This window comes from Podarcis liolepis (assembly GCF_965112155.1).
Source record: "Podarcis liolepis genome assembly, chromosome: 9".
In the NCBI taxonomy this organism is placed as follows: domain Eukaryota; kingdom Metazoa; phylum Chordata; class Lepidosauria; order Squamata; family Lacertidae; genus Podarcis; species Podarcis liolepis.
In genome coordinates, this window is record NC_139564.1 from 39659110 (window position 1) to 39676799 (window position 17690).

General features: G+C 40.7%; 1 protein-coding gene across 2 annotated transcripts in view; it reads right to left on the reverse strand.

Moving 5' to 3' along the window:
• The window catches only part of FBXW7 (F-box and WD repeat domain containing 7), a 130494-nt gene that overhangs the window by 71561 nt on the left and 41243 nt on the right, over positions 1 to 17690 (reverse strand). For both annotated transcript variants that reach the window (XM_083520010.1, XM_083520009.1), the window contains one exon: positions 7064 to 7639. In XM_083520010.1, coding sequence (XP_083376136.1) covers positions 7064 to 7570 — 507 coding nt within the window. In that variant the 5' untranslated portion in view covers positions 7571 to 7639. The remainder of the gene's footprint in view (positions 1 to 7063; positions 7640 to 17690) is intronic.

The following is a 17690-nucleotide window of genomic DNA, read 5'->3' on the forward strand; positions in this document are numbered from 1 at the left end:
ACCACTAGTTTAAACACCCTCTAGTTGACCCAATTGTATCGTGCTGCCCTCAAGACTAACTGCTGTCAAACTGGTACCTTACTCACTAGACTCCTGTTACCCACTGCTGAGTCCTAATCTATTTGTAAATACTTGTTCAGAAGACACTTTGGAAATTCTCTGTAAGATTAAACCTTAAATCTTCCAGGGGCAGGAACAACCATACTACAGTGGTACCTCTGGTTGCGAACGCAACCCGTAGCGGTGCGTCTGAGCATGCGCGGTTTGCGATTCGCTGCTTCTGCGCATGGCGTCATTTTGCGCGTCTGCGCATGCGCAAGCGCCGAAACCCGGAAGTAACCCTTTCCGGTACTTCCAGGTCGCGGCGGGACGTAACCTGAAAGAACGTAACATGAAGCGGACGTAACATGAGGTATGACTGTACTGAAATTCAGAACGGTATGTATGCGTCTGAATGCCAGCTGCTAGGAATCGCAAACAGAGAGAGAGTTCTGTTGAACTTAGGCCCTGCTTGCAGACTTTCCATAGGCTGACCACTGTGAGAACAGGATGACTGATTAGATTGGTATCTGGCTTGATCCAGAAGGGCTCTTCTTATGTTTATATTAACTACAAGATGTTCCTGTTTGGTCTTCGCTTCTCCTGTAGCGAGGAGAGCAAGGAACAATTCCTTCCAAAATTTGCACTGAACTAGTCCCTAGTGTCTGCCCTTTTAAAAACTGCTGACTAGCAGCTTAAGAAAGCTTTGGACCCAGTGGTCTGGTTCAGAAAATGATTCAAGATTTTAAGCAACACAAGTTATGAAACTGGGAATGAGAAGTTTCCTTGCCTTTCTCCCATCACACACAGACTTTGGCACAGAGATCCTGGGTTGTAATAAGTTACGTCCAAACTGAGAAACTCTGACTTAACAACAGACAGCAAACAAGGAAGGAAGTCAGAATGTGATCAATCATCTGAACCAAGCCACTGCCACACAGCTTAATAAATCAAAATATGTGGGAAAATAGAAGGTTGAAGAGCAACTGCAAATACAAGTCATGTCTGCTTTGTCACAGCCTACAGGAAAATTAAGCAAGTGTCAGATCTGGTCTATAGGCAGTGGGCTAAAGTGAGTCAGAAACTGGGAGTCATAATCAAGAGAAATCTAGGAGGCAGGACTGCCACAGCAAGTCAAGACCAAAGAGCAAGAGCAGAAACAAAATGTGCATGCACACATGAGAATCCAGCTGCTCAAACAAGTTTCAATGAAAAGCACGTCCTCCTTATATACTCCATGCTCAGGAGGGATCAATGAGCAGCCGCTGTGGTGGAGGCAGGATTTGGAAGATTCCTCCCTAAGAGGCTGCAGCCATGTGGCTCACCACATGGGGGAGTGGTTAGCCATTCCTGGCAATAAAGGATATTAGACGCTTATGAAAAATGTAGTACTATATAGAATTTGCTGGGACAGAACAAAGGAGGTTGTAAGCAGTTAAATACAGTAGAGACCACTGTAGGATAGTGCAGAAAGCGGCAACGCTTTCCCCAATGCATGAAGCAGGAAAAGCCACACTAAAGGGAAGGGATAACCCTCTGTTAAATACGACAGAAGTCAGTATGATCTTGCTGCTCCTTGCAGTAGATAGCCTGATCCATCCAGAGCTGAGGTGTAAGCTGACCAGCTCCACCTCCCTTGTGGCTGAAACTATGAAGGAAGCTGCTGCCCAGTCCCGTACTGTGAAACTGAGCAAGGAAACCCGTCACATAGGGATTATGACAAGTGGTAGTGGACTGGTGACTCAGCAGCTATTGCTGATGAATTATTTTTCAGTTACAGTGGTACCTCTGGTTACATACTTAATTTGTTCCAGAGGTCCGTTCTTAACCTGAAACTGTTCTTAACCTGAAGTACCACTTTAGCTAATGGGGCCTCCCGCTGCTGCCACACGATTTCTGCTCTCATCCTGAAGCAAAGTTCTTAACCTGAGGTACTATTTCTGGGTTAGCGGAGTCTGTAACCTGAAGCGTCTGTAACCCGAGGTACCACTGTATTATTAGTTCCATGGAACTGTATTGTTTATGTAATTGTTAGAATCTGCTTTCCTAATGTGCTCATAACCTGTTTGATATGGTTATATTTGTTGTTTGCTTTTTTAAAAAAGACACTCTGTAACTGTTGTGATCCACTTTCAGCTCCGCTTTGGTACTGAAAAAGCAGCATACAAAAGCAGCAACTGCTACAGGATAAAGCAAGAATGGATTTGAATTAAAGATGAAAGACTTTAATTATTTAGCAACAGAGCAAATTGCAGGCATTGTTATAGACCTCACACTTACCCCTACAGTGGTTTCGAGTTTATAGCATATACAGTACTACAGGGTTGTGCATTTTCACCATGGATCTCTTCTTGCACCAATGTTGCCATGCTCAAAAGCAATATCTGAATGAAAAGGTTCTCCAGTCATCAGTGTAAGCTTTTAAATTCATGATATTTCTTTTCCAGACCATGTATGCCATCATCCCACTCATCCACTCCCCTTACCATAGGTTCTCTTCGATTTTAATATAACTTTTATTAATTTTCAAAAAAAAAAGGTTGTAATAGATTCAGTGGCGTAGCGTGGGTTGTCAGCACCCGGGGCAAGGCAAGTAATTTGCGCCCCCTAACCCATGGATTTGCGCCCCCTAACCTGTGGATTTGCGCCCCCTAACCCATGGATTTGCCCTAACCCCAGATGTTGTGCCCAGTGCGGCCGGCCCCCCCTGCACCCCCCATGCTACGCCACTGGTTCCAGCAAATAGACTTTGTAAAATAGAAAATTAAGTTATAAGTAAGAAAAGGTCGAAATTTAAGGCAACACTACGTTTAATTTTAAGGTATGAGCAATTGATAAAAATTGTTTTAAATTTAGAAGTATAATATTTGGAAAGTACAAAATAAGGTATGAAACAAGGTAATAATTTGCTGACATTCTTATTATAAATAATGCAGGGTAAGGAGATGTGAGGAAGTCCAATCAGTTATATAAGAAAAGTTGTACTGAATGGTTGGTTATATTTTTCTCTTTTTTCTTTTTTCTTTCTTTCTTTCTATATGGCTCTTTGGTATTTTGGTTCTGGCTTTTTGGTGTAGGGATCTTGTATTATGTATTTGAAAATTTAATAAAATATTTATAAAAAAATAAATGAATATTTTTATGGGTGTGGACAATGAGGAGCGTTTCTTATGCTTAATATCTGCAACACATTGAGTGCTCGTCCAGAAAAGTTGAGACTCACCCTCCAGTGCTATGCTCATGAGGCGCTTTCCTTCTCGTTGCTTAGGACTTCGTAGCAGCGGGGGAACCGCCAAAAAAGCCCCTTCGGGCGCACGGGAGGAGCGAGCCGCCCGCTTTCCCGCCCTCGCCGGCCTCCTGGGGCGCACGCAGCGCTCGCGCCCTCCGCAGCCCGCCCAAACGCGCACCAATGCCGGGCGACGCGCCCCCTCCGGGAAGCGCGACGTAGGCGCCGCTCCTGCACCCGACGGCCTTTTCTGCAGGGCTTCTAGCTGCAAGCGAGTGTGCGCGCAGAAGGCGGCGCCTGGGCTGGGGAGCGCGCAGCCTCGTCCTTTCCTTTGCAGCCAGCACTGTGAGAGAGAGTGAGCCACCAGGACCAGGTAGGGGCAGAGAGCTCCGAGTGCGCCCCCAAAAATGTTGCGCCCGGTGCGGCTGGCACCCCTTGCACCCCCCACGCTACGCCACTGAATAGATTCTGGAAATATAATGTTATCAAACAGGATCTTGTGGCAATATACACAGTCCATATACAGTTATAGATCACTGTCGAACAAATAGACATATAATAAAACCAAAATAAACCACAGGTGTGTGGAAGATTGAAACTAGAACTATTTATGGCACAGACATAATAGTTAAACAAAACAAGGTTACAAAACATGAACCCTGTTATATCAAGGGAAGGCAATTAAAGTATTCAAATGCCCTAAGTCACTATATCAGCCATACTTGTTCATAGGTCGAGGGGGTCCTTGGCCATGTTCCTCCTTGCTTAGAAATGAAATAAAGTCAGGTCAAATCATTATCAACCAACACTCATGAGAATTTTCTACATTAGGCAGGTAAAAATATACAGGTAATTTTATTGCGTTTATCCTGCAGCCATAGGCACTAGCAAAACATTCATCTTTAATCTCTCACTGTTTACCTTGGACACAGCCTCTGAAACATACTAAAAAGTGGTGAACGCTAACATGTATGATACAGGCAATGAATTTCAAAAAATCTATCCCATATTCATGTTGGGGGTGGGGAAGAGATTAGTTCAGCAAAGGGGTGAAAAGCTAATTTCAGCTGGGAAATCAAAATGTGAAGTAAGAGAGTCCCACTGAATGGCATGAGGCTCAGCAGTTTAAAACTATCAAGGAATACAACTGAGAATATCTATGCAAATTTTCCTCAGTCCAGTCCTCTCAAGTGACTGTGCATGCTTATCACTCTTAGCAGTGGTGTTTTTATTTTACAATCATCAAGAAAGCCAAGCCAACTAGAGTTCATTCTGAAGCCAACTCCAGTAGCTGGCAAATCCCAGCCCTCCCTTTCCACTTTGGTTGCCATGTAAAACCTTTCTGGCAGTAGGAGATGTTTGACAGTGGAACGGACTCTCTTGGAAAGTGGTAGACTCTCCTTCTTTGGACGTTTTTAAGCAGAGGTTGGATGGCAACCTGTCATGTATGTCTCAGGTAAGTTCCTGCATTGCAGGGAGTTGGACTAGATGACCCTTGGGGTCCCTTCCAACTCTACAATTCTAAATTTCTATAACATAGGCTAAGCATTTGTGTAGATCCTTTGTGGGTGCTACTGCCAGCAAAACAGAAAACTATTAGACGAATGCATAAAGAAATTTATAGATCACAAAACAAATGGAGACCTGATTCTAAATGTGCAGCATGGCTGCCAAAAGCCACCTCAGTGTAATGGAGACACATAAACTATAGCAGCGACTTCTGTACCTGGGTACAAACAGCATTCTAGGGAACAGCTATTCTGAAATGTTGATGCCTGCCATATTCAGACTAGGGTTTTGGAAGCAATACTACTGTGTTTACTTTAGAACAAGGCCCAATACACCTACTTAGAATAGCCACAAGTTAGGCTGTTATACATAAGAGCTATTAGGTATCTACCAAAGACCTAAACAATTTTGAGAAAGCAAAGATCAAATCTGAGAATCACTGAGGTTATACCTCTTAGTGTGTGTCTCTGCAGTAGACCAATCAGGATGATGATTCATCAGTGGAAGAGTTGTTAGTAAGAGATGCTTCAGTCTCTGGTGGGAGAAAAGCCCAATCTCCAGAAGTCCCAGTCCAATTGTTAGATCTATAGCCCTCACTGATTTATGGCTCTGGTCAGCAACTAACTGGCAAAAGGTAGTGCAAGGTGGAAGGTGGGTTTGTGTCTCTCCATCCTCACCAGTGTCCAGAAAGATTTTCCTGCATTTTCCTCAATACGACAGTAGATGAGAAGAGGCAGGCAGAGGCAGGTGGAGGCAGCATCCTAGACCCCACTGAATAGTTGCAGAGGACTACAAAAGCATGTACATTCTCACGTTGCATGGGGAAGTCAGCTAGATGGGAAGCAGCACACAGCTGTTGCGTATACTACTTTGACCTGCCATGTGTCCCTGCCATTGTCAGGACACATTTCAACATTTACCAAGTGCAGCAGTGGCAGCAGGTCAAAAGAAGCGTAAGGGAGAATCATATGCCACTTCTAATGTAGCCACTAGAAAAAAATAAGTATATGCTCTTATGTACACAAGTGTTCTGTTTCTACTCATAGAAAGGGCAGGAAGGTATTTTCTGGTCTGGGCTGATATTTGTACAACCAGCCATAGGGCAAAAAGCAGCACTTGTGGTTACAACCTAGAGAAAAGAATGGTTTCCTACTAAAAGCATCAGATGCATGTGTGAATTGTAGTAGTACAAATTTTCTTTGAATGTGTGAAAATTACTTTATGGTGGTCCAAAATCCAGTGACCAATTGAATGCAATAAGGATAAACCTGCACATCATACATCCTTCTTGAAGAAAACTTATTGGACAAGTACGGATCTCAATATTCAATGCACTCACAGATTTTTCTACCCGACTTCTTACTCTGCTTACACTTATGAGGAATGGAATCCACTAGAAAACTGTTGTCAGTTTTCAGCATATAAGTAAGACAGAAATATTGGAACTTGTATGATGGCAAACATTTCTTAGCCTAGAAAGCTGACAGGCATGCTGTAGTTAAAAAAGCAAAGAACTTTTTTGATTACCTATTCATGTTTATCAGCACCTTGCCTTCTGGTACATATTTTAAGGAGTTTCTTGTAAAAAAAAATGCTAATACATACTATTTTGGCAAATATGTACAAAACATTATACACAACTAACAAATTCCATTTCACTTGCCTTGAAGGAGAAAAAATAGCAAAGGCTCAACTAGAGCCAGGGCTTTTTCGGCTGTGGCTCCAATCTGGTGGAACGCTCTGTCACAAGAGACTAGGGCCCTGCGGGACTTGACATCTTTCCGCAGGGCCTGCAAGACAGAGCTGTTCCACCAGGCCTTTGGCCAGGGCACAACCTGACTCCCTCCTTTGGCAATCTTCACAGAACTTTAGCCTAATGGTTGCCATCAATTTGATTTGAATTAATTTTATAATGAAATGATTTTAGAATGTTGTACTATTTTATTGTTGTTAGCCGCCCTGAGCCCAGCTTTGGCTGGGGAGGGTGGGATATAAATAAAATTTATTTATTTATTATTATTATTAAGTGCTTCTTAGAGCAACTGTAAGAGCAGAGCACAGAAGGATCCCAATGCCATTGAACTTAGTGCTTAGTGGTAGAGTAGTATAATGTTTTTCTTTCACAATAAATATGAAAAATACTTGAACGCTGGTATAAAGCCTTCATAGTAAATCAGTAGCTTCATAGGAGTGCATTATTCTAGTAATATATATTAATTGCTTAATTCTTATTTTTAAAAAAATCTCCATGCCTCAGTGCTTTGCTTAAAATTACTTTAAATTACTCACCTTTGACTTTATGTAGAATGGAGATGACTGCTGATGTATTGCTAAGTCCATGATACTATTTGAGTTTGTGACAGTATTACTATTAGTGCGTTCATCATCTCTGCTGCTTTCATCAGATTGATCAAAATCATCACTGTCCTGGTCCATTTCTTCCTCTTCCTCCATCTCCTCCTCCTCTTGTTCACCAGCATGTTCATCTTCCTCCTCCTCTTCTTGGTTACCAGAATATTCTTCATCCACTGCAATAAATCTGTTGTTGTTTTCTTCTAATTGTTCTTGCTGGGACTCATTTCTGTGGCAAAGTCCAGGCTCCCCACCACCTATTTCCCCATTCCTTGCCGCGTGCGCTTCCTCTTGTTGCCGTAATTGTTGCTGCTGCTGCTGTTGCTCCTCCTCCACCACTCGATTCATCTGCTCTTCATCGACTTGGCTTGAGGAAGCATTACCTCGAATAGACCCACCAGTTCGTCGTCTCTTACTGCCGACAGACAGCAGTTCTTGATTCATTTCCAAAAGCCAGCTTGCTACTTCTTGGACCTTTGCTAGACTATCTGAAGATGCAAATGTTTTCACATTCTGAGAAGGAGAAAAAAGCAGAGGTAGAGAACAAAGATTAGACACTTTATCAGCATATCAGTTATTTATACAGAGCTGGGTTTCACGTATTGCCCTGACTCAAGAACAGTTCTAAGCCCAGCATGGAAGCCTTATTTTAAACCTGAAGCTGTAATATGGCCATTCCAATACCAAATTAAGCCCTCTTTTTATGCATTTTATAGTAAGTAATTAGTTTTATACCTTTAGATTAACTCCAAGTGTCAAGATGGAGGGGGGAAAGAATATGAACACTGAGCACTAAATGGCCCCATTAATATAATAAAGTTTTTGTGGTCCATAAAACCTAAGTTAGGCACCCTGGGCAGTGCCAATTATAATGAAAGCAATATAGAAAAAGAAATTGATTGTCTCTGAAAAGTTTCTTCTAAAAATTAATTTCCTTCATAACTGGTTAGAGAGAATGTGCTTTCCACAATTATGCTAATTGTTTCATTTGACAATGTATCTTAAGCGAAGTTGTTGATGACAAGATGAAAACATGCAGAAGGTCCTCAGTGTGAAAAACAAACCAGTGGCTATTCTGCTGGATACAAAATATAACCCAAAAAGACTGCATTTTAAAAGGGTATTTGGGGGTCTGTTTATAAGAACTCAAGCTGCTAAATTAGAGTAGATGTCATTAATTGATCAATCAGACATTTCTAGATCACACTTTTGTAGAAATACAACATGACAGTGAGCAATATACCAAAACTCACAATACCAACTAAAGCATCAATAAAACATCAGAAAAAGTCCATAAATACATTTTACACATTTCATATTTTAAAGGCCTGTCTAAATAACAGGGGCAATGTCTGAAAGAAGGCAGGGGTGATTTCTGAACTTTTACTGGCAAGGAGTTCCGTCCGCAGCACATGGCCTGTCACACTAAAGGCTTGATCCCTAGTAAAGGCCAATCAAACTTGAGGGGTGTGAGGAACTACAAGAAGTGCCCCATCAAAGGATCTCAGTGATTGAGGTGGAGCATAAGAGAGGCAGGCGGTCCTTAAGGTACATTGGTCCCAAGTTGTTCAGGGCTTTGTGAATTAACCCAAGAACCTCACACCTGACCCAGTAGCAAACTGGTAACCTGTGCAAAGCTCTCAGCAGAGAAGTCACATGCTGCCAGTCGCCTGCTCCTGTGAGAGGTCTGGCCATAACATTCTGCACTAACTGCAGCTTTTGGGTAGCCCCACATAAAGAACATTACAATAATCAAGTCTTGAGGTTACCAATGGAGCACTGTGGTGCAGGAACAGGCACAGCTGGTAATACTCAGGGAGGCCAGCATGCTAGCAGAAAAAGGCTTCCAAAGTACCTCGGCCACCCTGCTGGAACCAAAGGCTGCTGTAGCAGCAGAGGTGGACTACCCAGTGTGAAGTCCTTAAGGATATGCAGGAGTTCTTCTATCTGATGCATGTACCCATTTAAAGTATTATCTACGAACAGCAAACACCTGGCGGTTACGGTGAGGGACCCAGATGCTGGGCACAAAGGAGCTGCCCTTCCTGTCTACCTTCATAGCACTGATCTTAGGTCAGCTGGTGGGCAGAAACAGAACTCTGGTTATGATCAGAGCAGCGAAGCCTCTGAGGTGCGTAGAGATCGCACTTTTTAAAATGTTTATATATGCAGAAGTCTCAGCTAAATACAAATTCATTCCAAATATCTGTGTAATGGAATTAGTATAAGTATTACTTTTAAAATTAAACCATGTCATTTTAAAAAGGAAGCATACCATGTATTTAAACATAAAATTATTCAACCCCATAAATTCAAGCTGTAGCATGTTGACTGTAAGTCATGTGGAGTGATAGGATGATGGAGACATTCTTTTATTTTTACACCAAACATAACATAACATAGGCCATGATTTCATGTATGATACCTATACAAAACATACCGTATTACTGGTGAGAAACATGCACCCACTTTTTTCAAAAAGACTCAATGACTGAGAAACATATTTGATTAATTTCAAATTAAAATTTCTATAAAATTGATTTCCAATGCTATTTGTAACCCATATATTTTTGATGATTCACTATCTATTTCACACAGATTTCATTTAATACATTGTGCCAGAAGAAGCACAGTTCTACGTATAAAAATAGCAATGGCAGACATACATATTTCTCAGAAGCATGTGGTGTTGTGTAGTATAAGCAGATAAATATACACATTTGTTACAGAAAAGCCTTGAATTGTGCTTAGTCATTAAGTGAGCGATTACTATCAAATTATATCAAAGGTATAATTTACACTAACCAATACCACTTGCAATAATGAAACAGCAGCTGTAATTTTTATTGGCTAAGTATGCAGCTTTTGGAATAACTACAAAAAATTCTGGTCACAATCGGAACAAGTATTTTTAAACTAGTGTAAGGGCTTCTACTTATCTAGGTAGAGTGAACATTAATTCCCCATATGATACCACAAACTGCTTTTGCAATTCCCTTCCGTTTCAGAGATCCTATAAAGCCTCTGGAGGAGAGGTTGTTCAAGAAACAAAAATCAGAAAGACTTTGGAACATGTAGAACTACTGATCAGTTCTTTATATATGTGCCAACACAGAATAACAGGGCTAACACAATTGGAAGATCACCGATAAATTAAGGAATTAATTGATTTACAACATCCCTTCCTTATAAAAATATCATAGATGATACAACATAATGGGTAGTGGCTGAGAGCCTAACCTAGAAGCTCCCAGTTCAGCTCTCATCTCAGTCCCAAGTTCACTAGGTGGCCTTAGAAAACCTACTTCTCTCAGCCTTGGTCACCACAACACATAGCCCTAGAATAGTAGCATCATCCCCATATCTACTCTAGGGGGGCTGCTGTAAGGATTACACAGCTAGCATGTCAATCTATGAGGAACATTCTAAGGTATGCAGGTGGCGCTGAGGTCTAAACCACTGAGCATAGGGCCTGCCGATCGGAAGGTTGGCAGTTCGAATCCCCGCAATGGGGTGAGCTCCCGTTGCTAGGGTCCCTGCTCCTGCCAACCTAGCACTTCGAAAGCACATCAAAATGCAAGTAGATAAATAGGTACCACTGTGGCAGGAAGGTAAACGGCATTTCCGTGCACTGCTCTGGTTCGCCAGAAGCGGCTTAGTCATGCTGGCCACATGATCCGGAAAAACTGTCTGCAGACAAACGTTGGCTCCTTTGGCCAGTAAAGCAAGTTGAGCGCCGCAACCCCAGAGTCGTTCGCGACTGGACTTAACTGTCAGGGGTTCTTTACCTTTACTTTAAGGTACATTACCATCATTACCTTGTTAGGTATTATCCCATCTCCTATGAACAAGCACCTTTGGTTATGGAAAAGCTCTCACACACACAAACACCAGTGCCACACAATGATATTGCAACAGTGAAGTTTAAACATAAAACATACTCGGATTGCAACACTGATTAGAAGTACAGTATTGTCAAATATGGTTATGTTGGGTGGCTGAAAAAGAAAATATGTTAAGTGAATTCCCATGTTGACCCGCTAGAGGGCAGCCTCTTCTCTGTATAACAAGTTAAGCATGCTAAAAGCGAAACGAAAAAAGTTACTTGTCGACAAAATTTGTTGAAAAGCACAGCGTGCCATTAGGATCATCTGCTGAGAAACGTGCATCGGCGATTTATTTTGTCACTTCATAATGGTTTTTAAAATTATGAACTGAAGCTAATAAATTAGTATACATAAAGCAAGGTAGGATAGATTAGCTGGTTAGAGCGTGGTAGTCATAACGCCAAGGTTGCAGGCTCAATGTATGGGACAGCTGCATATTCCGGCATTGTAGGGGGTTGAACTGATCCTCAGGGTCCTGATCTATTTATTATGAAGACAACATATGCAGACAAGTAGAACTGGATCTCTCTAACTAGTCTATGATAGCATTACGACAGTAGATGTATCAAATCAATACCTCATATTTTAGAAATTTGCTATCAAGTTCAGATATGTCTCCACTGACTTACAGTTTATTATTACTTTTTAATAATAAAAGCTGTCTTTTCCATTTTTATTAGATTTTACTAATTCCTATCATTCTAACCTATTCAGACTTTCAAATTTGATCTCAAACAGTACTACGGTATCCCATTAAAAAGTGATCAAGGGGACAGGTAGAGACAACCTGTTTCAGTATTTTCATATTATTTGCTCTTTATTACATAAAACATCCATATCTTCTTATGAAAATGTTTCAGTGTTGATACCAAAGGTTTAACAGAAAAAAACCATCATAAACTGCAACTGAGATAAAACACAGGATACTCAAAAGCCACTGATATAAATGGGAAAAATATTACATTGAAGAATGGTCTTTGAGTTGGAGGATTGAGGTTAGAAATATGAAGTTGCGACCAATGTTGTCACTAGGCAAGCAGAAGACACTTCCCTGTTCCCTGTCCTCCCAACCTCTGAAGCCCACCATCACCAAATCCTCAAAATCTGCTCCACAGGGGACACCCACCGTGGAAGTCAACTCATGTCGATATAACCTTTAGTTAACATTATAAAAATTCCAGTTTTCATTTTGTTCGCGCTTAAGTGCTCTACAAATGAAATGTATACACATAAAGCATTAAAGTTGTTGGCCGTGTAATTCACCAAATGCTGACTTGCTACAGACAATCTGAATTTGTACATTTGTGGGCAATTTGTGCAAAGAATTTGGGGGTATTACATTTCCTATGTTCCCAAATGGTAAAACCAGAAAATGCTCTTGAAATAGTTGCTGTTGAAATTAGGACAATCTGGGTCTTTGTAGTCTGATACCATTGGTAACGTTGAAGCTGGATTACTACAATATGCACTATGTGTGGGACTGCCCTTAAATGCGACGTGGAAGCTGCTCCCTCTACTGCAGAATGCAGCAGACAGACTGCTGATGGGAGCAAATGGCCAACAGCAGGCAACATCTCTGCTAAAGCAGGCACCCTGGCTCACTGGGTCAGGTTCAAGGTTCTTGTGTTAATATACAAAGTCCTGAACACCTTGAGTCCAGCATACCTTCAGGACTGCCTTATATCCTGGTTCAATCACCGAGATCTTACAGAGGAGGGTTCTTAGCTCTTCCGTGTGCTATAGAAGTCTAGGACTGGCTTCACCTAGGAGTTGGGCATTTACTGTTATATGATTTGACATTCCTAATTAACCCAGGAACTAGAAGACACTTTTAAAACCTTACCTGAGTAAAACATGTATTTCTACTAATTTACTATGGGAAAAGGGACACGGGTGGTGCTGTGGGTTAAACCACAAAGCCTAGGGCTTGCCGATCAGAGGGTCGGCGGTTTGAATCCCTGTGACGGGGTGAGCTCCCATTGTTCGGTCCCTGCTCCTGCCAACCTAGCAGTTCGAAAGCACATCAAAGTGCAAGTGGATAAATAGGTACCGCTCCGGCAGGAAGGTAAACGGCGTTTCCGTGCGCTGCTCTGGTTCACCAGAAACAGCTTAGTCATGTTGGCGACATGACCTGGAAGCTGTACGTCGGTTCCCTTGGCCAATAAAACGAGATGAGCACCACAGCCCCAGAGTCGGTCACGACTGGACTAACGGTCAGGGGTCCCTTTACCTTTACTATGGGAAATGCAATTATAAGGCAAACAATATTGAACCTATTAAGACATGAAAAATAATATTAAACTTAAAAAACTAGTTGGATTTTATTGAGCTCCTTGGATAAAAAAATGTGAGAACAGTTCATTTTAGAACTGTACGCAGCACCGATTTCAGACACTTTCCTCCATGGGCAGCCCATTTATTTACAAAGAAAAGCAAGTCTGTATGCCCCCCATATAACAATCTATTTGTCTTTCTCCTCCGAGAGTGCCAGCTTGCAAGTGGGGAGCACTTCACTGAGCTCCAGGAAAATGGGAGCACAGAAGTACCCACAGGACAACGATCCAGACTCAAAACTTCTTATTCTTTTTAATTAATATAAGAAACACATAGTCTTAAGGCACAGCATTCCAGCCTTGTAACTGCACAGTATTTCTTTTTCAATGATAAGTCTGCTGTCAAAAGATGCCAATAAAATCATGATGTTCTTTGAGTACCAGGTCCTTGAAATAACAAAGAACAACGGCTTGCAGCAGAAGGGGAATTCCATATTCAATAGTATCATGCTTTCTATTACATTCTCCCAGTCAATTTTATGTATTTGGAGCTATAAATGCATTAAAGGAACTCACAACATACATTCACTGATGAATTTTATTAAAAATAACAGCACTATGGCTACCTTGGATTGCAATTCCAAATCCTATGGCTACCTATTCAGAAGCTGAATGGGGTTGCTTTCAAATAAATATACAGAGAATTGATGTTTGGGGTTTTTTTAAGAGAGAGTTCCGCAGACTAATATAGCTTTTATTCTGGAAAGCAAGTGAAAGTATTCTTAAATAAAATACTGCCCCTTCCAAAGTTCTGAAACTACACAGAAACTTTGGGGATTGGAGTGCAAGAAAGTTAAAAGCAAGTAAAAATAAGGAGGAATCCAACAGGAAAGGACTCTGACGGAATGAAAGAATGCAGTAGCTTCACTTGTCAAAGAGTTCAGACTTGTAAATAAGGCCACAAGGGTTACTAGCCTGTGATTTTAATTTTATATCGGGATGTTGGGGGGCTGGCAGAGAGACAGAGATTTGAATTTCTATTGCAGGCATAGAGGAGGGGGCTTAATTTCTCTAACAACTCACTTGGCTTCTATGTGGGATGCAGAGAAGGGATAAGGCCCTTCTAATGCCTACTCTACCAGCCTACATTAAATTACTGGATGTTCCATATTTTAGATTTTTGTTTGGCAAAAAGCTGAAAGCTACATCTACTAAGTGTTATCTCTCTCCCTCTTAATTATAGCTAGCTATGAGAATAACTCTTTGAATTAAGGGTCTATATTTTTAAAAAATCACTACCTTCCCCATGTGTATGGGATGTCAGGAGAACTACTAGGGTTACACAGAGCTTACTGAGGTCCTTCTGTGAATTCTGTGTGTTCAGTATTGCAGGAGAAGAAATGTATATACCCTCATAAAGGGGTGGGAAGGAAGGCAGCACAGACGAAGTCTACCGGAATTCTGCTGCAACATAAGCACATGTAACGTCCTTTATTATGCATTATCTCCTAGATTTGCAACATGAATAAAAGTTACCTTCTACTGAGAATTAACTACAGTTAACTGGGGGAAAATATGAACTGAATTAAGAACTGCCCCTTTCAAAAGAAGCCTAAGATAATTACAAGGTGGTCACTCTTAGCTACTACAGTACTGATTTACTAATGAATACTTGCAATATTGCACTTTCAAATATCTAACAAACTTCACATGCAATATAGTTGTAATCCTTACCACAACCCTGTAATCCAAGTCAGTATTACTATGCCCCATATTATATGGGTGAACTGAAGTGAGTATTTGACATATTAGCCATTATGTGAGAGTTAAACACGACTGGGCTGGATGTGGAATATATTTCATTTTTTATTAAAATTCATAATTTTAGAAGATGAATCGCAAAGCACAGAAATTGACAGAGAGAGAGAGAGACTGGGTTGAGACAGCGGAAATAAGGTACACACCGCCCAGACAGCTGCCAACATAAACCTGTACAACCAGATATGAGCAGTTAAGATTAGTAGCAGCATGCAGTACAACCAAAAAGACCAACTCCACTTGCTTTGCATGCAATTAAGAAGAGGATGTGGCACTTCTATGTATCTCTAGCATATGGACGTCCATTCCTACTACTCATTTTGATTCTTTTAATCAATTTGTTCACCACATGAAATTTTCTAGGGAAAATGTTTGCTAGTTCTTCATCAATCCACTACCTTCACCTGCACTGGCGGGATAAAGAACGTCAAACTAGAAGAGGAACTTTAAAATTCTATGGGAACCTGTTTTCCTCCAGATGCTGCTGGACTCCCAACTCCACTTCCTCATACCAATCCTACAGGCAGATCCAATGGATCCAAGCCAAGTGTGAGCATAATTAATTTTAAGTGTACCAAGCTCAGCTCAGGAAATTGTTTTCAGTACAGAACTGAGTTCACAGTCGTATCTCACAAAAAATCAGCTCCTGGTTTCTCTCTCCCCCATCACCCCAAACTTTCTTCACCTAAGCAGTCTAATTTAGCAACAAGAAAGAGGCTCTTTTATGTCTACTGTTAAACAACTGGGTATCAGAATCCTTTCGGGACAACTGCAAATCGCTCAGAAACCTACCAGCAGATCCCAATCTGCCTTCTGCCCATTCCTGTTGTACATAGAGTAAGTCTTTCACAGCTCACTGACCCACTGTAGCACTTCCCACAGGAGAGGGTAGCCAATGGGTCTCAAACCCAGCATGTTAAGACAGGTCACTTCCAAGTTTTGCTCTGCAGCAAAAGCAGGCAGGATGGCACAGCTCCAGCGGTTTGAATTCACCCCCGGAGGCACACTCCATTGTCTCTCAAGACACATGGATGCCAACAACTATTTGCTTTCTAGTGATAAATAATATTAAATTAAAAAGTAAATGTTACGTTATCAAAGTATTTTGTTCTGTAATTCATTCTGAATTACTGCTATAGAATTGTGGTGATTTAATCTGGACATTATACTTCAGCAAATAGACCTGTAACCTGTCAGGATTTCAAATCAGAAAGCCTCTTCCAAGTAAACCACTTTATTCCACACTTTCCCCTCCTGAACAGTTAGGCAGCATTCCTTGCCACTGAGCACATCAATCCTTACATGGCTATTTTCATGCTACCTCTTTCCTCAAGATACACACACACACACATATACACACACACACATATATATATATATATATAACACACACACACACAGCAAACCTACTAATACTTTCCCCTTGGATATGGGTATTGCTGTTTAGCTATATAAGAATTCAAATAGAGAGTGATATCCATTCAAGGCATATTCTGAGGAGGCCCATTAAAATGAATGGGCTTGAGCTATTTTGATTTTTATTTCTATGGGTCTATTCTGAGAACGACTAATATTGGATATCACCCATACTGTTCATGTCATATACATCCAGTCATATAAATTTTCAAAAGTCCATTGTGGGAGGACATCAGTAAAGCAGAGAGATACTAAACAGTGCAATTCGATTAAACTTTTCTCCCATCAAGTTAGCTTTCTAGACTTCAACTGTAATAATATGAAATAGAAAATAACAAACACAGAGACCAAAAAAATAGTAAAAAAAATTGAGGCAAGAAACAGGAAATATGAGGCAGATTCTGGGACAGAAATGGGAAGAGTTCAAAGCTGGAAAGTACATTCTTAGTATAGAGCTTTGGAAGAGAACCACTAAGAATAAATGTTCTTTAGGACTGTATATCATTCTTATATTTAGTAACAGCTGAAACAGCAAGAATAGATGCTTCATAGAATTAACAAGATTACTTTCTGTTTCAAGGTAAATTGGTCTATGCACTCAAAAGGAAAAGAACACTATCATAAATGCCACCAATTTAATTTATTAATGTAATGAGATTTAAACTTTCCAAATGAGCAAGATGAAATGAGTCCAAGAACAATATCTTCAGCCGTTAACATGACTAAGAGCAACATCATTTCTTACAAATGTAAGACAGCCACCATATAGCTCTAGGACAATTTCAACAAAAGTGTTTCAAATAGATATATAACATAGATATACATACACATATAGATATATAGATATATCTGTTTATGTTCATGGCAGGTTCTAAGAGTGGAGTCCAAGAATGCCAAGTAGTGCTTCTCCCAATTTTGGAAATGCTTTTCGGTCCTAGAGCTCCATCTCAATAGCCAGCAATGAGGGTGCATTTATGCAAGGTGCTTTTCATGGTAGAAAAAAAAATAAGGCTTTTAACCTAATATTTGAAAAATTATCTAGGCTGGCTTCCCTGCTAGTTTGGGATGACTACCCCATGATTTTAAAATCCATCGTTCTATGATAATAATATAAGAGATACTCTGCATATTTGAGCTATCATACAGGAATGCCTATTCTATATGATATAA